Below are 24686 nucleotides of genomic sequence, written 5' to 3' on the forward strand. Positions count from 1 at the left end.
GCAGAATGTGCACAAATTTATCGAAGAACAATCGCTGACCACCTTCTGTACTCATATCTTGACCACTGTGGTCGACAAAAGTTTCTTCAAACCTGGTGAAGAAATCTGAGACCGTTTCATCTTTCTTCTGCTTACACGCAGACAATTTATCCCAATTCACACGCATCGCAGGCATTATAGTCTTCATGTAATCAATGATCTTACCAGGAAGTTCAGCTACTAGAGGCTCAGGTTTAGCACCACCAACTTGTAGGGCATCTGCAGCCGCAATATTAGCCCATGAGTCACCTAACTCCTGATCATGATCTGCATGACAAATCTTTCCCCATAAAGGCTGTGGAACAGCGTTCCCAAACAACATGTCTATATCCGCTAAATTCATGATGCATAACCCTGCAGTCTGTGACAATTCCTTGTAATACCCTGCAGGATTTTTACGGGGATCAGGTAAGGTCTGCTTAAGGGCCAAAACTTCAGCTCGCTTCCATGGAACATGTACCCACACGCGCTGTAAGTGTGGCAGAATAACCGGATTAGCATTTGCGTCACCCTCTCTCCAGTGTGGGTGAACTTCTCTCATGGGATATTGTCTTCCCTTCTTTTTACCAGAGGATTCAGACTCAAACAACGACTTGGAAACACCTTCAGTCCTAAGTGACAACAACGTCGCAACTGCTTTCTTAACATCTGAACCCACAATTGCGCCTTTTGAAAACTCGAACCGTACATGGCTCAACTCGGGCCTATTAGAGTCCAAATCATTTTCCTCTAAATCTTCACACAGAAAAGCACACATTTTCTCAAAAACGTATCTCTGCTTCGATGTTTCCCACTGGGTGAAGACATCCATAACACATTCTAAATCATATTTTTCCGGGTCAGCAACCCATTTATGTGCCAAACAATTCAACGTTTCCTTCTCCCTAGAATCAGGCAGTTGACTACGCAACTGCTTGCGCTCTGTGTCAGGAGTTACACTCGTGGCACCAAAGAGAGGATGCAAAAAACTAGCGACTGTACTAGCAACTCTCTGACGAACAGAAGGAGAAGTCGATGAAAAGACAAGAGGGAAAGCAGGGTGAGATGAGGCAGATGCAGAGGCAGTGTCAGGAGAAGTACCAGGAGTGGTAGTCGATATAGTAGTCAAAGTTGTAGGAAGTAAAGGCAGAGCAGATGTCAAAGTCGGTGGCCCTTGAAGAGGCTGCACCGGAGGAGCAGGAGCCAACTGAAGAACAGCTGGTGGGTGCTGTAGAGGAGCAGGAGGCCATGCAACCATGTGTTGCGCAACTAAAGGTTGCGGAGGTGCCGTAGCATTTTGCTCATAGGGGGGTGGCGAACTTAACAAATGCGACATTAGGGGATCCTTTTCAAGCTCTTTTGCTGCATCTTGCTGAAGAGGCGGCAAAACTGGATCGCATTTATCTATCACCATTTTACGTTGCCTGTGCAACTGCTCACTCATCTGTTCTTCTTCATTGTCTTTAAACTTCATAGCAGCTTGCATTATCGAAATACCCCTTTTTCTCTTATTTTTCTTCGCTAATTTAATTTCCTTCTGTTTGGCTTCCTTACGCCATAGGCGGAAAGAGTCAAATATTGCCGGCCGGACTTTCTTCTTAAAAATTTTAACTTCGAGATTGTCTAAGATTTCCGTGTCAAAGCTACCATATTGGGGCCATTTTAAAACACCATCTTTTCTGGTGTATTTGATCCATACTTCATTGTATGCGATGGGGCCTACTCCATGTTTCACATACAGTTCATATGTTGGAGTTCCAATCAGAGGAACTGGACACGAGTCCTCCAATCGGGAATCCCTATTATTGCAACCAAGACAAAACAAATTTCCAAGTCTGCTAAGACCAGGCATCTTCGCTCTCTAGTCTAGCTTCAAACTTCAAAGGATTATCGATTTACGATATTTCTCGTGAATACACGAGTCCTTTGGCTTTGGCACTTGCAAGTTCCAAATCAAAGATCCCGAAGGGATACCCAAGACTAAGAACCAACTAAGGACTGGGAGACGCTCCACTTATACTTAACTGAGATATCGATGACGTCACCAGAAGACTCGTCTATCGTTTCGCTCTACCAAACATCAAGGGTCCAAATCAGGGTGATAGCCAGGGCAGCAGTCCTTTGTAGCCGTCGGAAAGCGGGGAACCTCACAGCAAAGACTTTCGGACCACGTCGACATGCAGGGGTCGATGAAGTGGTTGGCCTTCCTCCAGAATTTTCACACGAAGCTCCTCACAAACCTCTGGCTTGGACCGGTACCGTTGGTATCGCCCCACGTTGGGCGCCAACTGAGGTACTGGGTTTTTTCAGAACCGGTACAGAACCGGTAACCCAGTGGTGTCAGGGTACACACCCAAAGACCTCGAGTACTTTCCTGATTTAGACCACAGAAACTCGGAGTCTTCTAGGTGAAGTCAAGGATAGATTTTATTAGTTGCAACCAAGTAACAGGCGTCCTAGAAGTACAACAACACGGGTGTATATTCTCAGGAGACTGCTCAATCTTACAAAGCCAGGCTTCTCTTTTTATACAAAATATTGTGCTTCAGGCAAACATTCGCCACATTTTAGTATACCATTCACATGTTTTCACTACAAAGGAAAAGCAGAGTCATGATGACAAGCCCACATTACAGTTCGTCCAGCCCATAACAAATCACCCGGCAAGGCCCAACATTTTCATCAGATATCGGTGGACCCCCAATAAAAACGGGCACCTCCTCCTCGTAAAGCAAGTAAGAGAGAAAAGAGCAGGGACAAGTGTGAGCAAGATTAGGCAGGGTGTGTGCGATGAAAAGGGTTTATGGCATGTTGTGCCTTGATGCTATCTTGTTCGGCCACTGGGAGAGGAACTGACCAAACAGGTTCGGCCTGGGGCAATGGTTTCAGCTTGCCCAGGTCAGAGAGAAGTCAATTAAGGTGTACGTGTCCTTGGGAATCTAATTTAGCTGTATTATAAGCCTATGTGAGGGTAACCCACAAAATGGCTGCCGTGCACAAAATGGAAGCCAAGGGTTCAGGACGATAATGACGATTTCGAGGTGAAATCGTTACTGGAATATGACGAAAATGCTTGTATATAGTGTACTAGCCATTTTCGGTCTTTTGATATAAAAATCGTCATGCTACGACGAAGTTTTATTCACGAGTTCAGAATTTTCAGAACTACATGAGGGGAAATTAATTGCAGCGTTTTTATAGTGACAAAGCTTGATCTTGCTAGTTTGTCCACTAGGGCATTCATCAAAAATAGAGCTGAGCTGTAATGGAAGACAATTAATAGTTTTAAGGTAATGGTAGAAGAGGTAATATCAGGATTCTTAGATCCCTCAATAGGGCATCAATGTGGGCTCAGCAGCTCTTAGTGTGGGTGTGGAGTGGGAAGGTGGTGTATTCATGATCTTTGTAAAGACCCGAGCCCACACCAAGCTCGAGTATTGCATTCTACCTCGACGAAGGTGATTAAATGAGTAGTGATGTAAGTGTTTGAAGAAAAGCACCTGATTAAATAACATTTGCCCCACATAACTTGTTCAGAAAACTACATTTACCCTGACTGGTTAGTGCAGCACTGCAATTTTGCCAGGCTGGGCTTCTTTTGAGAGCCACTGCAACCACACTTGCACATAGAGGTGTTTTTGCACAGGTTCTGGGCTGATGAATCCAGAGAATACTTCCACCACCCGTTTAAGAATAGTCGGATAGGAGACGTGGAGACTTTACTACTAACTAGACAATGAGCCTAACATTGGGTGTATCTACCTAGCCCTCAATCATCTTGGTCACTAGGACTATTTAAATGCTGGAAGGGCGTCCTCCGTTAATTTTATGCTTATCTAGCTGCATTCCCAATCTGTTTCTTCGCATCTATTACTTAGTGTGACTATTACATAGCGAAGCCACTTAAAAGATCAATGTTGTCTTCGGCTGAGCACATGTGATTTTGTTTTTTAAATATGCCAGTCATCAAGGGCTAATTCATGGGTATCCTGTATGGTGACATTTGAAGTGAACAATATTCAGCAATGAAACTATTTTCATTTATAGCTGGGAATAAACACATTTTTTCATCATGTTAGATAGAGCCTCAGATTGTTAGTGATGCACTACAGCATTTGGCCAAAGCCAGAGTTATGAGTTTTCATTCGTCATAATTTGGGACTCAGTTTAAATTCAGGATCCTGAGGACAATAACCTTTTGAGAGGCTGGAGGGTTCTCAAGCATTACCAAATGAATGATTTTTAATAAACCTGTTTTTATTTACTTATTTTTAGTAGTTTCTTCAAGTGGAAAAGAAATACTATGAAACAGGCCAATATTAAGAAGTTGACTAGAGGCCTGGGACAGTTGAAGAAAGTATCTTCGACCCTTGCACAATAGTCCTATTGGATGAGACCGATATTCACATGGTTCCACATATCTCCAGGTTAGTAATAAAATAGATCAATTTGAAGGGTAAGACAAGTGAGCACATATAGTTTGTGCAAAGGCTTCTCTGAGTAAATGTGATGAGCAGAAGCAAACCACAATTCCCAACAGATTATTCGGGCAAGGTGAACGTGGAACTGGTGGAGGTGAATGGATACCACACAATTTGGCTCCGGTGTCACAGTACTGCTGCAGCTATCTCCGAAAGTAGTAGATCCATACCTAGAAAACATTATTTGCATGGCTTAGGAGGGGACAGGTTCGTTCAGTGTGAACAGCTTGCTACATATGGCTGGCCTGCACATCTCCACCTCTCACTCCAAACACAATTTTTAAAGTTGTCCTGTGAATCTTGCTTGGCTACCCAACCTCTCACCCGCTGTACAGACAACTCTCTCATCCAATCACGATGCTGTTCTCATGTTAAGCAGTATGAGTAAATCTTCTTGATTTGCTAGAGTGGGCTGGCTGTGCGCCCCAAAAGATAAAATAGGCTTATTCTTGCTCTCCAACCCAGCTGTCCATGACAGCTTGGCTCTGGGTAATGAAAGGTAAACAATACACACTTTTTCAAAAATGCCCATAGTGTGGGTCAAAGTACACTTACTCTGATCAGCATGACCTCTGTAACCTTTGCCTGCCGCTGGAATGGAACATAACATACAGGATTGCGCAGCCTTCGACCTGTTCAAGAACAAGAAAACGCTTCACTCTTGACACAATAGATATCGATCTCACACCATGGAGATGGTGGCCGAGGCAGAATTAGCCGCAGAGGAAGAACCATTGGGCTGGCAGAGAAGAAGAGGAGGATGGTGCCGAAAGGCATGTCCTCTTGTGCAGTCCACATTATTTCACTTCTGAGAACTCCAAACAATGTGGACAGGAAGGACCGGATGAAGCCTTACCACCACCTCTGTAACTACTAGGCCAGCCCACGACTATGAGATCCAGGCCAGAATGAAGACTACTCCAAGGGCCGTGAGTACCGAAGGTCACCAGACCCATGCTTACACCATGAAAGTACACCCATGCATCACCCCCTTCGTACGCCACAGCCTTCTGGTTCTGGTCTACACTAGAGAACTCATCGGAGTTGACAGGACCGCTGCATCAATCATAATTGGGCCTAGGGCCTACAAGTCAAAGGAGGAGGAGACATGCAGCCCTTGAAGCCAAAGCAATATGCAGTGCCCACAAAGCAATTGACACCTGCAGTCTTCAACACCAAACAAACCATTGGTGCTGCGTACCAATTCGGTGCCGGCAAATTCGTCTGAGTCAAGTAGACATACAACTTCGACTCCACTCGCATCATCAGCTTCTACGCCTAAAAAGCCATCTGCAACAATGTCTTCGGCTCCACTGGAGTGTCAGATAAAAAGAGACTTGAGAAAAGTCCATAGCACAGGCCGCGATGATGCAGAGGGCAATGTCTTTGAGAACCTTCAAAGACTAATGAATGGTCATGGACCATTTTTTAGAAAAACCAAGTCCTAAAAGAACAGGGCAGGATATGCTTCAGCCCCTTAAATAGAAAGACTACTGAACACAAAGCAACCAGATCTATGCCACTGGACATTTCACCACAATCCATGTCACCAGTTTCCATGCTCTCATGTGATATAGACACAGGGAGCCCTACTCATGACCATGACTTTCAGAGAGTGGCCCCAGATAGTACAGAAACTTGGGACGCATTTAATGTCATTCTGTGACATTGATGTGCTGAACCCAACATCACCACCAGGCAACACTACTTCCTATCATACAGTTCTACCGCACACAACTGACTATCACAAAATTCAGATGCACACCACAGAAGAGGAAGGTGACTTTTTAGCAGAGACTCTCTCAAAAACTGAGGTCAATGTCTTCCTATGATAGGGTTAATGCTTAGAGTGTCAACAGAGATATTTATGGACCCTTTTAAGTCTAGGGTACAAACACCTCCTATTAAGTGCAAGTACAAAACTTCTCCAAATGATCCGTGTAACATTGGGGGACACCCCACGGTGGCTTTCCTAGTGTTTACAACAGCTAGGAAAAAAGCTGCTTCCCAAAGTACAGGTGACACTCCCTTTCCGGGTAAGAGGAGTAAGCATATAGGCCATGCCAGTCATTGGCGCATAGCCAATTCAGTGGGCCTACTCTTGTGGCATTATAGAGCTACCCGGGATGACATAGAGAAGCTGGTACAACTTGTACTAGATAAATATAAATAAAGAGCAGAGGAACTAGTTTCAGAGTGCAAACAAATCTACTACGCAGCTAGTTTGTGTGCCCTGGACAGTGCGGATACTGTAGCACAAGTGATAAATTCTTCAATTGTACTACACAGACATGCTTGGCTGCGCATATCCGGATTTAAATAGGAGGTTCAGCCAAACCTCTTAAACATTCCTTTTGATGGAAAAACAAATTTGGCCAGAGATGGATACTCCATTAGAATAAATGAAAGACCCAAACGGCAAAATCCATGGGAACGTTGCAGAACACCACACGTAGGCAGCCGTCCTTTCATAGGGTTCAGAACAGGGGGGCAGTCGAGACCACCACCACTGACATCCAGTCCTACTATAAACATGAACTGGTATACCACCAGTAAAATGCTTGGGGCGAATACAAGAGGGGCAATCAAAGATGTAAAGGTACTCCTGAAAAGGGAGCCTCTACTTCTAAACAATTTATTTATAAAGTTTTATATAGCGCGAACAAGATCCCGAAGGATATCAGAGCGCTTTACAATAAGTTGGTGGAGAGGACACAATGAAATATACACAGCAATTGTGAGAAACAGTAAACAATGGTACACATAGAGGGTCCAACATTAAGCAAACGATATGGACCCTCACTGGTAGTTGTTCTATGGAGCTAGGGACCAAGAGATAGCCACCTTATGAGTATCACAACCCCTTATGGTAGGAATTTGCTCATTAAGAATCTCTTGGCTTCCAGTTTGAAAGCTGTCGTCGAGGCGAGTCTGCGTACATCCGGAGGAAGAGTTCCATATTTTAGGGGCAGCACCAGAGAAGGCTCAGTGACAGGTTCTCGTTTTACTAAGGATGATTGGTTTCAAGAGAAGAGTAGAGGCACTTCTAGAAGCCCTCTCCCCGCAGGATAATTCAAGTTTTTGCGCTAGATAAGTGTGAGTATTGAAGTGCAGTGCTTTGTGTGTCAGGATTGCAATCGTTAGCTGGATTCGTGCTTCAAAGGGTAGCCAGTTGAGATATTTCAGGACTGGGGAGATGTGCTCGTTTCGTTTGGAGCCTGTAATCAATCTTGCTGCAGAGTTCAACGAGGCCCTAAGTGGAGCCAAGGCGTATTTAGGAAGGCCACAGAGTAGCACTGCCATAGTCTAACCTTGATAAGACAAGTGCTTGTACCACCCCCTTGAAATCCTTTTGTGGCAAGAAGGGTTTGATCATTCTGAGTGTTCTCATTAGGTGGTTTGCTCCCTTACAAACATTGCTGATATGAGCATTCATACTCGGGTGCCAGTCCACTGTGACTCCAAGCGATTTGACTGAATCTATGATGATCCGAGTGCAGTTAAGAGTCGTGAGGTCATGTAGCCAGAGATCGATCTTGGGGTTGTGGTTCGGCGGGGAGATGAGCAAGAATTCTGTTTTAGAAGCGTTGAGCAGGAGATGATTCTCTGTTAACCAATTTTGGGTCGCAATGAGGATAGAATTTAGTGAGATGATGTTGTCTAGGGATGACATTTTCAGATAGTTGTGTGTCGTCTGCATACATGTGGAAGAGACTATTCATAGAGTTAAGTAGGTTAGTGAGAGCTTTCAAGAAATGATTGAAGAGGATAGGAGAGAGGGTGGATCCTCGGGGGACTCCCATGAGTACTGGGGAAGGCTGAGAGAGCCTGATTTGACTTGAATCTGAGATCTGTGGAGAAGGAAGGATGAGAACCAGCGGAGCACCAGGTCCGAGAAGCCCATTCTGTTTTGTAGGATGGATAGGATAATGTCATGAGAGATCGTATTGAAAGCAGAGGATAAGTCAAGAAGGATCAAGAGGCGCGATTCTTTTTAGGATGTTATCAAAAATGTGTATTATGGCCGATTCAGTGCTGTGACCCTTCCTGAACCCAGATTGATGATGGTCTAAGAGTTGGTAATTCTCAATGTGAGCCCAGAGCTGGGAATGGACACATTTTTCGAGAAGTTTCGCTAGGGTGGAGATGTTGGAGATGGGAGGGAAGTTATTGAGATCAGATTTGTCGGCATTGAGTTTTTTTTAGGATAGGCGAAACCTGAGCTGCTTTTAGGCAATCGGGGATCAAGCCTTGAGATAAGGAGGCATTTACCATCTTGGTCCAGGTGGGGATGAGAGCACTCCTGATCTCTTTGAAGATGGCAGTGGTTCACCGAAGTGGTTAGACTGGTTGATAGTCTTGAGAATAATTTCAATGTCTTTCATTAAAAGAGGAGGGGCCCCATGAAGCATTGTTCTTAGCGCCAGCGACGGTCGGGATCCACTTTTCAGGCAGGTCGGGGAGCGAGGCAGCTAATGAAGGGGGCAAAATGGCCTTCTTAGCGGCAAGGTCAGAAGAGATGAGTTGAGATTTCTCCATGAAGAAAGTGGCAAAATCATCACAGGAGGGAAGATTACCTTTTGAGTCAGAGGATTGGCGTGGAAACAGATTGCTCTTTGACAGAGTTCGAAGAGTTTCTTGGGGCGATTTGCTGCTTGATCTAGTTGTACTCTGAAGTAGTCAACCTTAGCTTTCTTGATCTGTTTGTTGTAGAGGCCTCTGACATTTCTCAGAAGTTTTAATTGATCCAAAGAGGGATTGGAAAGCCAGGATCTTTCAGCTGCTCTAAGATTGCGACGTTCATTATTTTTGTTCATTGTTTTCGTTGTACCACGGTTTGGACATTTTTGATGAGGAATTTTTAAGCTTGAGTGGAGCAATGTCATCCATGATCTTGGTGATGCTCTAATTATAGTGGTCCGTGAGAGATTGAACCTCAAATAAGTCAGCTTGGGAGGCAAGGACTGATTTAAATTGAGCAGCTAGTTTGTCATGATTTATTGATCTGAGATCTCTTTTCAAAATCTTTGATTTAAGCGGTTGAGCCGTCTTCAATATCACCTCCCTGTTAATATAGAATAGGATGCTGTGATGTTCAAACCAATCACAAGGAGATATGGATTCTAAGGAGATGGTCTATTCCTTTGAAATGATGAGATGAAGGATTTCCCCATTCGTGTGGATAGGTTGATCGCAATGCTGTGATGTATCAAGATCATTTAGAAATTATTTAAGGCAGGAAACCGCTGTGTTGTGTTTGTACCAGTGTAGATTGAAGTCCCCTAGGAAGATTTGGGGTATTGCAGAGTCAACATTGCTAGAGATGATATCCATTAAGTGCTCAATGAAAGGGAGATTATTACCCGGTGGGTGTTAGAATGTGTGAAGTTTACAGATTGGTAGGTTCTTATTAGTGATGCTGAGACCAAGATATTCGCAGGAGGAGGGGAGAGAGGACTGCACCTGAGAGATTGAGAGAGTATTTCTGTAAATACAAGCAAGACCACCACCCAATTTCAGATTTCTGTCAAGCCTGAGTATATCGTGAGTGGGAGGTACTAGGAGGTCTAAAATAGGAGTTGAAGCGGGATTTGCCAAGTTTCAGTGAGGAAAATAATATCCAAGTTGTTCTGTTGGATGAGGTCAAAGATATCAGTGGCATGTTTACTGGCTGATCTGCAATACAATGACTCTCCTCAACTACCCCCCACTCCCTAATCACACACCTGTTGGGGGGAGACTGCAGCAGTTCCACCACCTTTGGCCTGAAATGACATCTGATTAATGGGTGCTGTTCATCGTTTAACATGGATGATGTTTAGACCTCATACCACAGCCCCACACATGAATCCACGCACACAGACCATCAACACCTTCACCTTTTCACGGAGGAGGTCAATGATCTGCTGTCCAAAGATTCCATCGAGCCAGTTTCAAAGAACGATTTGGAAGAGGCATGTATTCCGTATACTTCTTAATACCCAAGAAGGATGGAACGCTGAGATCAATACTGCATCTTTGCCTTTTCAATCAATACACGTTATGGGAACACTTTTATATGGTAACATTACAGGATGTAATCCATCTGCTTCAAAAAGGCAACATCATGGTGGCACTCAAGTTTTTATTTTTATGTTTTTAATTTATAAACAGTTGGCTTGTTATAGACATGAGCTTTTAAATTAGAAAGATAAAATTACATGGTGGGATTTGCACATACTTCTGGTGCACAGCTAGACACATAGCTGTTTGGGGCCTTGGGTAAGTTGCCCGTTTGCCGAAGAAAGGTGGTAAAGGGTTCCCAGATGTCTCAGAGGCAGGCCCCGCTAGCATCCGGTCGCAGGAGTTGGATAATTCTTTGTGGTAGTATGTAATGTCTGTGACCCAGTCTTGGGCTTGTGGTGCCTGTGTGCATCTCCATTTCATTCCTATTCTTCGATTTGCAGTAAGGAGCATCAAAGCAAGCAATTTACAGGAATCACTTGGCATGTCCTTTACAAGGCCCAGTAGCCCCAACAGTGGAGACTGGGATACCGGTATGTTTGCGAATCTCCATATTATGCAGAGGATTTCCACCAGTAGGCAGCAATTGCAAGACAGTGCCAGGCCAAGGGAATGAAGTCCCCCTGAGGTGAATAGCAGCGGGACTCCGGGCATAGCCCCATCTGGTGTATTTGTATAGGGGTTCAGTATGGATGTTGCAAATATTTGAAATGGATAAGTCCTCTGTAGTTGGGAGAAAGCCTCTCAGGCTGGCCGCAGTAGAAGGCCCACTAGGTATGGGTTAGGAGAAGGGCAAGGTCTTTTTGCTCAGGCTCGTGTGGCCACCGCTGATGCGATGCGCTGCATGTGGTTATATATGGATGTCATCAGTTTCCGGGGCGAGGGTGTCGTGAATGTTTCCTAACGCTATGAGTGTCTTTGGGGGAGCTGGGATGGTGTCGTGAAGAGCCTGGCATGTTACACGCAATTGGTAATACAAAAGGACGCCCAAGGGTGCACCTGTGTTGGTTGCCGAGGTTGGAGGGGCAAGAAATTGTCCGTCAGGATAGAGATCCGCAAAAGTATGAATATTTTGCTTACTGGCAAGGCTGATTGTGCCTTTATCATTTAAAGGAGGTAACAGGGTGTTTTACCACTGGAACTGATGGGGCATACAGTTGTGGTGCCTGGGCATCTTGCCATCCTGATCCATGCCCAACGCATACATTGTGGAGTGTCGATCTCTGGGCCTGGCTGTTTATAAGGAAGAAATGCCGCTGTATATAATGGCCACAGGGAGATCCTGTCTTTCTTGAGCATGTGTGGTTGAAAAGGTGTGGGGTGAGTCCAGTAGTGTAAGAAATGTGCCTGGGCACACAGCGCATATAGCTGCAGATCTGGTGCACCCATCCCTCCCTGTGATTGTGGCAGTGTTAGAAGTTAGTTTGCAATGCAGGGCTGTTGGCCTGCCCAGACTAGCGTGATGAAGTTGGAGCAAAGACATTTAAAAAAGGCCTTTTTTAACTGGGATAGGAATATTCACAAATAAAGAGATTTGTTTGCACGACCATCTTTGCAATGCCAATCCATCCTGCCATGGACAATGGAAGCTCAGACCACAGAGGAACATGGTCCTCTAACCAGGCTATGGCTCTGCTAAAGTTAGCTTGCTATAGTAACTTAAAATTCCTGTTGACCAGGATGCCCAGGTATTTAACAGGCCCAGTGGCCCATTGGAGCGGGTAGTCTATTGGGAACGGAACTGTGGCATCCGTTAAGGGAAGAAGCATAGATTTGGCCCAATTAACTTGAACACCAGACAAGCCTCTGAATCATATTTCTTCACAGATTAATGGGGAGAGATTCATCTCAGGGTGAATAGCATAAAGGGTAATGTTGTCAGCTTAAAGGGATATGACCAGGCCACGAGATGTAAAGCCTATGTCCCAGTATGCGGGGTGCTGATGGATTTTGGCCACTATGGGATGCATTGCGATGGTGAAAAGTAAGGGGGAGAGCGGGCACCTTTGCTGCGTGCCCATGGTCACTGGGAAAGGGTGTGATATTTGTCCATTCAGGCGTACTAGAGTTGAGAGCAGGGTGTAGAGCAGGCGTATCTGTGCAATGAAGTTGGCACAGAGACCTAGACAAGATAGCAAAGGGAAGAGGTATTCCCATTCCAGCGTATCCAATGCTTTTGTGGCATTGAGCAGTGCAGCCATTGCAGAGTTACGCGGATGCAGATTTATTACTGCAAATATGGTTCCGAAGTTATGGGCCGTGGAGCAGTCCAGTATAAATCCGGGTTGATGGGGTCTAATCCTTACAGGAAGCAAAAGTTGCAGCCCGTTAGCCAGTACCTTATCAAATATTTTGTTGTCTATGTTGGTGAGAGACAGGGGGTGATATGAGTCTCATTGGTTAGCTGGCTTGTCCAGCTTGAGGAGTGTGAAAATTACTGCCTCCCACATCGATGGCGGTAGGGAGCCTGCCCACCTTAAGGGTGTCCTGGTAATCGTTCAGCAGTAAGAATTGAAGAGTATTCTAGGCGGGAGCTCTATCTGGGTGGAGGCTGCCGATTGCCTGCTGTATCTCCTCTGCCATGATCGGGAAGTCTAGAAACTCCCGCTGTGCATCTGATACCCATACGATTTCGATGGCATCAAAGTAGGCCTCGAGGTCAGAGGGAACTGCCATTTGCTAAGTGGAGTAGGTGGGCAAAAAATTCAACCATGATTTGTAGGAGATCTGGGGTGGAGGAACAGCTTTTAATCTCTGGGTCGATAAGTTTGGCGATGTAGGATGAAGCATTTGGACTCCGGAGCAGCCTGGCCAAAGTTCTAACAGGGCGATCACCCTCACCGTATCTACGGACTTGTCTCTTTCCCCAGGAAAAGTTTCTCTCAGCGCCTCGTCCTGATACCATGAATCCCAGAGTGCTTGGATCACATCAAGCATCAGAGGAAAACTTCCTCTGCCTCAGTGTGTCAAAAATGGAAATGTGTGGGTTAAACAGCACCTCAGCTGCCCTTCACCACGTTCTTTGGTGGTAGCCTCAGTGGTCCTGAGTCTGAGATGTGATTCTAAGCTTTCCTTCACCTACAAGAACACACATAGTCAACTACACATGCTCCTGCAGGGTCAACCCTTCCTCCAAGCTACACTCACACTGGAGCTGAACAGACCCTTAACTGTGCAACGATACAACATAAGGTCAGGCACGTCTGGCCAAAAACTCATTCAGAAACAAATGCATGCAAGACTGGCCCTAAATTGCCACACTGCTTACCAGTGGACCACAACATTCAAGAACAAATGCACCATCACTAAATGCTTTAATCCTTGCTATAGTCAGGCAGGCACAGAGAGTGGGTGTGGAGCCCGGAACTGTACGGCACAAAATTACGTACTTTTCACCAAGTGACTTGCATATTTCTCATCCACCAGAGTACAACGGGGAGACATAACTGCCACCAGATTGGTTGCCATCAGCCTGAACCTTCCGGGTGTAATACTTGTGAACTACAAAGCCATGCACATTTAGGGCAAAACCTCATAAAAATGGGTGTTCGAAAATCTAAAAAACAAGACCAATGGTTCCATTTAGACCTGAGTAAAACACTGAAAGTTTGTACAAATGATATGTGTTACTGTTTGACTCTTTTGCCTGTTAGGAGATGATCCCTTATTCTGCTGACGACTGCTTGCACTTCACCTCAAATTAATCCAATACAAGCTTAGGAGATATTCATGTCGCAAAATGAGTCTTAAACACATAATGAATGGCCACACATCAGGCAGAAGAATGTGATAGAGCAGAATATTATCTGACTTGTGTTGCTTGTTGTTACGGTACAATATTGCACTACTAGTAGTGAATGAAGGTCATGGTTGTGCATGAGGAATCATCTGTAAAGCACCTTTCTAAGTGGTACCCCAGAACAATTGTGGGAGTAAGGGCAAATTGAAATTCTTGTCTCCAAAAACAAACCACAAAGAAACAGGTGGGTATGAAGGGCGTTGAGCAACCACAAATGAACATTATGCGCTTATCCCCTCAAACTACCCCTCTGTTTAACAACATGTACAATATAGAGAAGCATTGCTGCCACTTTGCTCTTTACACTGATCTGCCTGTACATCGTGGCTTTAAAACCAGTTAACACATTAAATGAAAACCCAACTTAGCCACTTAAATACATTTTAGTGCACAGATGCTTGCCTCCTTCCTCTCACTGAAATAAGCCGGCATGAAAGGAGGTTTGGGATGGAAGGTGCACTAATACTTCTCTGATGATGCTCTGTTCTTGCTTCCACAGTTATGGCGTGTTTCCACAAATTCCCCGGAGGGTACCTCATCCTCTACGACCTGATCATTACCGGTGTCACCAGCCTCCTGCGCCTCATTAAAAGCATCTTGTGCTGCGTAAAACGAGAAGAACCCTTCAATTGGAGCAACATCTGCTCTTTGATCATCAGCCTCTTCGTGCTGGCGTTTTTCATTGCAGGTCAGCATTAATCACTGGGTGGGCACAGGTTTTAGCTTCATAGAGGTTCACCTGTGGAGTATCATCACAGCGCCACATTTGAACATTGCCACTACTGACCAGTACCTCAACAAAAATATTTCTACCATACAATTACCTCATTTGCTTCTACACAGTATTAAAAAAATATATGTTCAAGGCATACGAGTTGTAGATCATATGCTTTAGCATAGATTGCCTTCTAGTGTTGGGTCCGGATGTTAGCAAGTCTTTGCAGTCATCAGGTAGGTGACTCCTCCTTTTGGTGATAGTTCGCGTGGGCATCTACTCCATCCCCAGAGTTTTTTCCACCATCGGGTTCGGATGTGTATTGAGGTTCTCCGGTTCGGTATCGTTCTCGAACCCCTTCGACGTGCAGTCCTCTACCCTTGACAGTATTGTCGTTCACTCGCAGTGTCCCGTTTGACGTGTACTGTTTAAACTGCGAAAACCTTTGATCGGGAACTTCAGGGCAGGCATTCGGGCCTATCCATTCCAACCACGCCAGCAGTTGACGGAACGACTCTATTTAAGCTATGTCCCGTGTGTCATGCTATATTTCCACGCACCAACTTGCACGAGGTGTGAAACCTCTGCTTATCCCCGGAACCTGACGAAAAGGACTGAATCGTGCCGATCGTTCGGCTCGAAGAAAACCATTCATGATTGTTGCTGTCTACTCCGCAATGTGGTAGCAGCTCCCTACTGGACATCTTCGGTGAAGCTTCAGATTCTCATCGTCCAGCTGCAGAAGCAGAGGACGAAGAACTGGTGTCCGTGTCTGAAGTCAACTCCGACATGGAAGAAGAACTGAACATCACTCGGCTCTACGTACCGGGAGTACAGATCCCCATATGCCCACTCAACCGAAACCTAATGCTCCGGTATCACCTTCGCCCTCAGGCTCAGGTCGGCACAGAAAAGGTTTCAGATTCCCCGCCGTCCATCCCAGCAGACAAGCCTTCTGGCTCGGACTCGGACTCAAGCAAGCCCCATTCCGGTTCTGAACCAACACTCTCTGCACCAAAACATTAGACAAAAGCATATGCCAGTCTCCTCACCACCTTCACCGAAGACACCTTTGACCCCTTTGACAGCAAAGGCTTCGGAGGGAAATCCTCCAAACCTAAAACTTTTGAGCTGAAATCATCTAAGCCGAAATCTTCAACATCTGAAGGATCGGAGCCAAGGTCCTCCGCGCCCAAAAGTTCAGAACCAAGAACTTCCATTCCGAAAGCTTCAGAGCCCAAACCGGCTAAAGCCAAGCACCCGGCTTCAAAATATTAGATGCCCAAAGACTCTCAGCCCAAATCTTTGACACTGAAATCAACTCCTAAAGAAAAAGATACCCCATCCAAAGAACCTCAGTCTGACTGCCCACCTTTTGGATCCAAAACAAAAGAGACTAAGTATTGACCCTAAAACTGGACACCTCCTGGCCACTCTTCCTAAAAAACGGAAGCTGGATCTCTGAGGATTGCTCTATACCTCTGAAGAAAAAGGACATGGGTACTAACCGTTCTCCCCCTTACATACCTCCCTCTCCTCCTCCTAACCCAAATGTCATCCCTTAGATGACATCTGCAAGGCTGCAACATGGCCTATATCTCACACATTCACAAAGCACTATTGTGTTGATGTGTTAGCAAAACAACAAACTAGTGTGGGCCAGGCAGTTTTTAGGAACATTATTCAAACCACTGCAACAGATACAGGTTAAGTATATGCTAAAGCATATGATTTACAGCTCATATGTCGAACTGAAAATGCAACTTACCCAGTATGCATCTGTTCTTGGCACATGGAGCTGTAGAGCCATATGCTCCCACCTGCCTCCCCGAGTACCTTTTTTCTGTTGCAGTATTACCTTACTTAGATACACTATACATGGACATCCTTTTACTACTTTTACTAACTCCATTATCACCCTTACAGCAAAACAATCTGGGGATGGAGTCGATGTTTATGTGCGCTATCACCAAAAGGAGGAGTCGCCTACCCCCTGACTGCAACGACTTCTTAGAACTAAAACCAAGTGCAAACATGCGGACCCAATACTAGATGGCGATCTATGCTAAAGCATATGGCTCTACAGCTCTATATGACCAGAACAGATGCATACTGGGTACGTAGCATTTTCCTTAACATGCATTTATTTTAATTAAATGCAATTACATATAAATTTAAATTATATAAAGGATCCAGTTACAGTATTCAAGAACCGGACGCGAGAACCAAAGGTCTGCCGTATTTCAATTTATTGCAGTGTCTCCAAATACGCCATTCGGTTGGTATCGGCCTTGTTCACATTAAGGGAACCGTTGTTGTTGTGTTATTTACATGCTTGCATGCAACATGGCACAGTGAACATAGTAAAAATACTTGTGACAAGCTTATTGCCTATTTAATTTCCAAAATATTTAGTGGTTTTCAGAAATACAGCCATAAATGTAAATTAATCTAATCCCATAACCATTGGTTGGGGTTCGTTTTAAAACTCTCATTAAAGTTATTTGTATATTCATTAACTGGTCAGTGGTAATATTAGTGCTACGGTAAGGGCACCATATTTTATTAAACATAAATTGAATTTACGTTTACTATATATTCATCATTGGTTAGCGTTTGTATTGGGGGCTACAGTAAAAGTTGCTTAATTGGAGCTATCCATATAAAAATAATTATAGATTTTGATTTCTAAGTCTTAGTGCAATGGTTAGGCACAAACAAATGAAGCTCTATCATATTGTATTTTTATTAAATATAATTTAAAACTAGATATCACAGTTTATGAATATAGTAAATACTTTTAGTACTGAAATATATTTATATAAGATTATGCTTTAAAGACAAGGTAAACCTCCAAATGAGGAAAATAGAGCTGAGAGGTTATGGAAGACAATTAATAATAATTTTAAGGTGATTGTATTGTAATTGCATTTATATAGCGCTTACTACCCCTGACGAGATGACAAAGCGCTTTTTCAGTGAGTAGCACGCTATTCCGTGACCCATAAAGGAATTGGTGTTGAATTAGTAAAGTGAAATATGAAAGTAATTTGTGTGGTGGATAGGTTAGTCAGTTATTTGGAGTGAGAAGGATAGCGGAGGGATGGAAGGGGAAGAAAGGTGTGCATTCATTTAGCACCGGTTATTCCTAATGGGTGTTGAAGCGCTTTTCTGGTGAGTTGCATGCTACTCTGGAACCCATAAAGGATTAGTGGTGAATTAGTATAGTGGAATATGAAATTCAAGAAGTGAACATGTTGGTCTGTATTTTGAATAAAAAGCATAGTTGGGGGATAGAATATTAAAAGATAAATAAATATATAGATATATCTATATATTTATTTATGGTCCAAGCAGTAGGAGGATGCTTTTAGATGAGTTAAAAGGGTCAGTGAAGGGGAAGAGTCAGAGGCAAGAGTTTGAAAAGGTTGGTTTTGGGGATCGTTAAAGTAAAAGGTGTCAGTTGATGCAAGGAGGGGTGGAGTAGGGAAGAGTCTTGAAAGGGTTATTCTGGGAATCCTAGTAGTGGTATGGCTTTGGGATAAATGAGTGGGTGTACAGGATTTATTGATAGATGTATAGGGTGAGAAATAGGGTAGTGCATTTGAAAGAGTAGTAGAAACAAGTCTGAGATGAGTCAGAAAGTTGGGCTAGAAGATATATTGTGCCGCTCGCAACCATTAGTTGGGAATACCTGTTGACCAGTGCGGTGATTGAAGACCTGCTGAGCCTGTCCGGAGTTACTGGCATTTTGGACCCTTTGAACTGGCCTGATAGAACCTTGTTCGTGAGGGTGCGGGACTGCGAGTCCCAGGCGGCAGTGCGCAGAGGAGATCGAGCGTACCTGGGACTCTTCCCGCCCCCCTCCTTCTTGCTGCTTATCACGGCTCGCGGCCCCCGCTTCGCGGGAGCCGCTCGCAGCCGTTAGTTGGGAATACCTGTTGACCAGTGCAGTGATTGAAGACCTGCTGAGCCTGTCCGGAGTTACTGGCATTTTGGACCCTTTGAACTGACCTGATAGAACCCTGTTCCGTGAGGGTGCGGGACTGCGAGTCCCAGGCGGCAGTGCGCTGAGGAGATCGAATGTACCTGGGACTCTTCCCGCCCCCCTCCTTCCTGCTGCTTATCATGGCTCGCGGGAGCCGCTCGCAGCCGTTAGTTGGGAATACCTGTTGACCAGTGCGGTGATTGAAGACATGCTGAGCCTGTCCGGAGTTACTGGCATTTTGGACCCTTTGAACTGGCCTGATAGAACCTTGTTCCGTGAGGGTGCGGGACTGCGAGTCCCAGGCGGCAGTGCGCGGAGGAGATCGAGCGCACCTGGGACTCTTCCCGCTTCCCCTCTAGGTGTATAAAACCACGCCCAACTTACGCGCCTCGCGGGACGTGCTCGGGCGAAGCCCGGGCAAAGGATGGGCCGTCTGAGGCCCCGTCTGAGGCCCCGTCTGAGGCCCCGTCTGAGGCCCCGTCTGAGGCCCCGTCTGAGTGCCCATCTGAGGCCGACCGAGGTCGGGTCGGGCCACTCCCCTTTCAAGTGAAGTTTGGACCGAGCTGAGACTTGTAACTAATATTGTGCCTATCGTATTAATTGTTACGTGAACTTATTTTTATCTCTGTGTAGTTGCTCAGGCCCCTGCTGGGGCCTTTTTAATAGCTATGTCTCTACGCTCGGGGAAAGAAAGAATTGTCCAGGTTACTACTAAGAATGGGGTGGTATCCGGTACTCTTGATCACTTTTGTAAGCGGGCAACAGGCATTTTAGAAAAGGAAATCGCATTTGCCGAGTAGAGATTATCAGTGGATCTTGTTACTGGCAAACGCTCGTCGCTGGGAAAAATTGGGTTAGCAGTTTCTCCCCCACAACTTAGCCACCCAGACCCTAGTTCAATTCACTGCTCAAGCCCGGGACTGATGCCTGTGGATTTGGATGCTGAGGCTTACAGCCTGATCCCGGTCACATCAATAACAAGCGTATCTACAGATAGCTCACTAAATAGTTCTGGCGACCTGCCCCTACCACCGAGCCCCGCACAAACCCCTTAACCTTGGGAGGATTACTTATTTTCAAATCTAGTAAAAGAAAGCGGGGATAAAACTCAGATGGGGAGAAATGCAAAGATATCCAAGAATAATACTACAGTGCTGCTCCCTTCTGTTGTAATAAACCCCCCAACTCCCATAGCGGGTCCTGTAGATCCTGTCGACCAACGTCTGACTTATAGTGCAGATGAAGTTCTCTTGGGTAAGATCGATATTCTTGTCAAATCCTTGATGCTACCCTTGTTGGAACGCACAAGGCTGATAAATACTAAATTGGACCAGTTGGAGAATCTAGCTAGAGAACTCGGTTACGTTGGGTAATCTAGTTAAAGGCCCCGACAAAATATTGGAGCCTCCAATAGTATATCAGAAATCGGGGAATAGTGTTATAGCTCGGCGGGCCCCCTCATCCATAACCAACCCTTTGATAACACAGGCAAAAAAGAATTGGAATTGAGAAAACTCCCAATGTCCTTGTCCCAAGGGCTTCTGCCAAGAGCAGGCCTCCGAAGGATGGTGTGGAAACTAGTCTCTGGCTTACTCCATGTGTACCTGTTATTGGTGGACAGCCATTGGGGCTTGGCAAAATGGGTGAAGAGTCTTTTAAGCAGAGGCCACCCTGTGTTAATTTACCAATTTACCCCCCCCCCCCGAGTCTGCACCCTATACAATCATCCTGACAAGAGTTAAGGCTATCGGGGGATAAAATGGAATCTCATAGAGTTAAAAAACAAGGTTACCTTTTGGCTGAATAAGAACTGACCCCTCCCTCCAATGTCTAACACGGAGATCTTAAATGTCAGAAGAACAGGTTGGGTGGGTCACTGTCCTAAGGATCTGGAGGGCGATTGCGTTATCAACTTGAGGGACCCATGGGTCGTAGATTTCATCCGTAGAGAACCTAGATTTGGTAGAGAGGGAGATGTTCAATCCATAGGCCTCAACTATTTCTATCCTCAAAGAAGTTGTGTCCCTACGCATGTTCCAATTAAGCCTCGAAGGATAAGCCCCTTTAGAAGACCCACTCTCGAATGGACTACACACTTCCCACAATTTCCACCATTGTTCAATAGGTTTGAGCCCCTTTCTGGCCTAGAGGGAGTCGACTGACTTCTGGGTAGCTCTGGCCACTCAATAGTGTCCAAGAGATCCAGCATGAGCCCCACGGAATTTTGCATACCCGAGGTTGGGGTACCCAGAAATAGTGAAGATAGTAAACTGGTACAGTGTGGGCCTAAGCAAATGGTACTGGTGAAACATGAGGATGCAAATAGGGATGTAACATCATCCCTGGACCCCCCGCTTAGTGATCCACCAGTTAGAGTGTTCTCAGTTGTGGGGGAGAGGCTAACAAGTTCCACTATGGAGCCCCCGAAATTAAGCCCGCCCCATCTTCAGGACCCTTATTTCAAAATTGCCTCATGGAATATTGCTGGTCTCAAAGGGAAATTAGATTTGGGAGAGTGGGCGGACTTTATAGAGGCCTATGACATTCTAATTTTTCAATAAACATGGGCACCCGATCCAATTTTTCGATTTGGGTACCTCAACTTTTTCAACCCTGTGATTCGGGGACAAAAAGGTAGATCCTCAGGAGGTCTAACAATTTGGGTGAGGCAGTCCCTTCGCTACAGGCCTATCGAAGTGGTAGTGCAAAACCTTGATATTCTTGAGATCAAGCTTGTCAGGAAAGATCATCAGGAAATCTTTATTATTAATATATATGCACGTGGCTTGCCCGAAGGTCGGTCACCCGCTATTATTGGTAATTTAGACTCACTTTTTAACTTTATTGGGACGGAAAAACTCTTGATAGTGGCCGGGGACTTTAATTGTACCTTCGAACCTTTTCTGTGCGAGGGTGAAGGCATTCATACTGAAGAAGACGCACTCTGGAATGTCCCACATCTGGTATTAAACCCGATTAAGAGGGGGGACAGAGGCTGCCCTTCAATGGCTGGGACTGTGTTTTGAGTGGGGGCTGAGAGCCGTAAACGGCCGTTCCCTTTCTGATAAAATGGCTGCCCAACCTTTGATAATCTGCAAGGAAAAAGCTGAAAGCTGAAAGAAGGACACCGCTCCGCCAGCTCCGGTACTGCAGATCGTTGCAACACCCTCCGCACGGATTATCCGGCTAATCTAACCTGCCCCAAGCTATCGCTACAGAAGTCCTTAATCCAGTAGGACTGCGCCCAGGTCGGCACAAACACACCACCTGTCTGATTCTCTACAGAAGTCCTTACTCCAGAAGGACTGCGCCCAGGTCGGCAATAACACCACCTGTCTGATTTGGGTCTAATTAACCCCTTTCAGGGCGGTTAAATTTCGTGTATGGTAAATTGTCAGGCAAAAGCTGTATAATATGTCAGTCCTAATGATGATCCCAAACAATTGAGCATAGGGGATCGAAACGTCGACTTTTGTAAAGCACCTTCACAACCAAACTATTATGTTAAACTCTGTTGTGTCTGGTGCCTTCTTTGGCACTACTTTAATTGAACACTGATTTAAAAGTGGCCAATGTTGCTCATTTCTTTTCTCATTTTTTGCCTGCTTTAAAACTTTCGAACACCTTGTATGTTCTCTGAATTGTCTTGGTACAGGATTGTGCCTGTTGAATTATCTCTGAACTACAAGTCTTATTTTTTGAAAATAAAATATCCTGTCCGGCTGGACAGTGACACATATAGTCGCCTATCATGGTCTATATTTTATCTTTTTCCTTGCAAAATATGTAAGCTAAGGACCCTTGTCTTTGATAACAGTAACTACCCACGGTCCTCAGCAAACTAGTTGGGTTCCCTTGTGTTAATTAACAACCTTTGATAATGGCATCTGCACTAGCCGTATTGACTACATCCTATTAAAAATAGTTTTGGTCATTACTGGATGATATGTCTATTCTAGCACGCCCAGAGAGTGACCATAACCCTTTGGTTTTAAGTTTAAAACTAGAAGTAAAGCCCGGGTGTAGTAGTATTACCAGGTGTGTGACAGCTGATGCCTTCCTAAGCAATGATAGACGTAGGGTTCATTGGAATAAGGTTATCGAAGACCCAGTAATCCTTGAAAGGATAACTAATTAAGTCTTATTGACCCGGGGTGAGTTAGAGGCACAGGCTAACCATTCAGGTCAGCCTGATTATTCAATAGTGCTTCATGAGCAGCTTTTTGTAAACCTGAAAGCTCTGCTCACAAAACACCCAAAACCTGGGCTAGACTTAGTGCCACCACCGTGGAAAAAATGGTATAATAAATCATGTTGTTTGGCTTACAGTTCCCTGGTTAAAGCGATTAAATCAAGGGTGGTAATAAACATTAGACAGGCTAGGGTTGCATACAAGAAAGCCCAAAGGGAGGCTAAAAGAGCTTGGGATGATAGACGTTGGCAGGACCTATATGAAGCAAGTAAGTCGACGAATCAGATCAAGTTTTGGCAGGTGGTGAAATGGGGTGGAAATCTTGACTCGCAAACTCCGGCGAATCATGTTCCTGCTGAGAAATGGGTGGAGTATTTTGCGTCCCAGTTTAGGGCTCCAGAGTCAGCGGATGAATGGGGCATGGAAACCCCAGCACCAATGTCTCCATTGTTATGTCCACCACTAGTGTTTGTGAATAAAGATACAGAGCAGGCCTTGAGATTGGTACAGGCTGGTAAAGCCCCAGGCATTGACTGTATCCCCGCTGATTTTTTTTTTATTTGACCTTTTGAACTGGGTTCCATACATCACAACACTAGCTAATGCCATTGCAAATGGGGCTAGGATTCCGGACTCTTGGAAAGGGGCTGAAATCCTACCAATATTTAAAAAGGGGGATCGCTCTGTCCCGGGGAATTACCGCCCTATAAGTTTAATAGACGCAATCCAGAAAGTTGTAGCCAGAATGCTATTGGCAAAAATTTAGGATTGGGTCGAAAACGAGAACATTCTTTCACCTATGCAAGCTGGATTTAGAACTAGTGTCAGCATAATAGATCAAGTGCTTAGATTCCTTTTGATGTATTGGAAGGTGGTGCACCTTAGCGGTGGAACTATTTACGCTGCATTTGTGGACCTCAAATCCGCCTTCGAGCTTGTCCACAGAGAAAAACTATGGGCTGCCTTAGGTAAAATGGGTATGCCACAAGAACTCTTGAATTTAGTAATACGTCTACATGAGGATACTTTTGCCAGGGTCTGATGGGGCAGACAGGGCCAGGTAACTGAGAGCTTCCCAGTTAGCCGTGGAGTCGGGCAAGGATGCGTACTCGCTCCGACCTTATTCCTTCTTTTCATCAATCAGGTTGCCCAGTACTTTGCAGATTCTCCAACTGATGCACCGATACTAGGTGGTAAAAAGTTTCCTCTCCTTATCTTCTCAGACGACACCCTTATCCTTTCGAAAACTCAAAAGGGTCTCCAATCTGCGATAAATAAGTTTGAGGTTTTCTGTAAACTAAATGATCTACAGGTAAACGTCTGTAAAACTAAATTTATGGTCCTAACTAAAAATAAGCCATTAAAGAGCCACGTTCGTATTAATGGCACTGATTTAGAGCAGGTGGAGGTAATGACTTATCTTGGGGTAGTACTAGAGCACAGGACAAGATGGAAACCACAACTTGATGCCATCTGTCTAAAACTCGCTA

At 45.0% G+C, this 24686-nt stretch overlaps 2 protein-coding genes across 2 annotated transcripts in view; both read left to right on the forward strand.

The window, feature by feature from the left end:
• Window positions 1-24686, forward strand: part of LOC144798642 (transmembrane protein 272-like) — a 1182125-nt gene that overhangs the window by 165080 nt on the left and 992359 nt on the right. The gene's annotated exons all lie outside the window — the stretch shown is intronic.
• Window positions 1-24686, forward strand: part of LOC144798641 (uncharacterized) — a 167072-nt gene that overhangs the window by 123489 nt on the left and 18897 nt on the right. The window contains exon 5 of the mRNA XM_078669606.1: window positions 14801-14989. Within this exon, the coding sequence (XP_078525732.1) occupies window positions 14801-14989 (189 nt within the window). The remainder of the gene's footprint in view (window positions 1-14800; window positions 14990-24686) is intronic.

This window comes from Lissotriton helveticus, chromosome 12 (assembly GCF_964261635.1).
Source record: "Lissotriton helveticus chromosome 12, aLisHel1.1, whole genome shotgun sequence".
NCBI classification, from domain to species: Eukaryota; Metazoa; Chordata; class Amphibia; order Caudata; family Salamandridae; genus Lissotriton; species Lissotriton helveticus.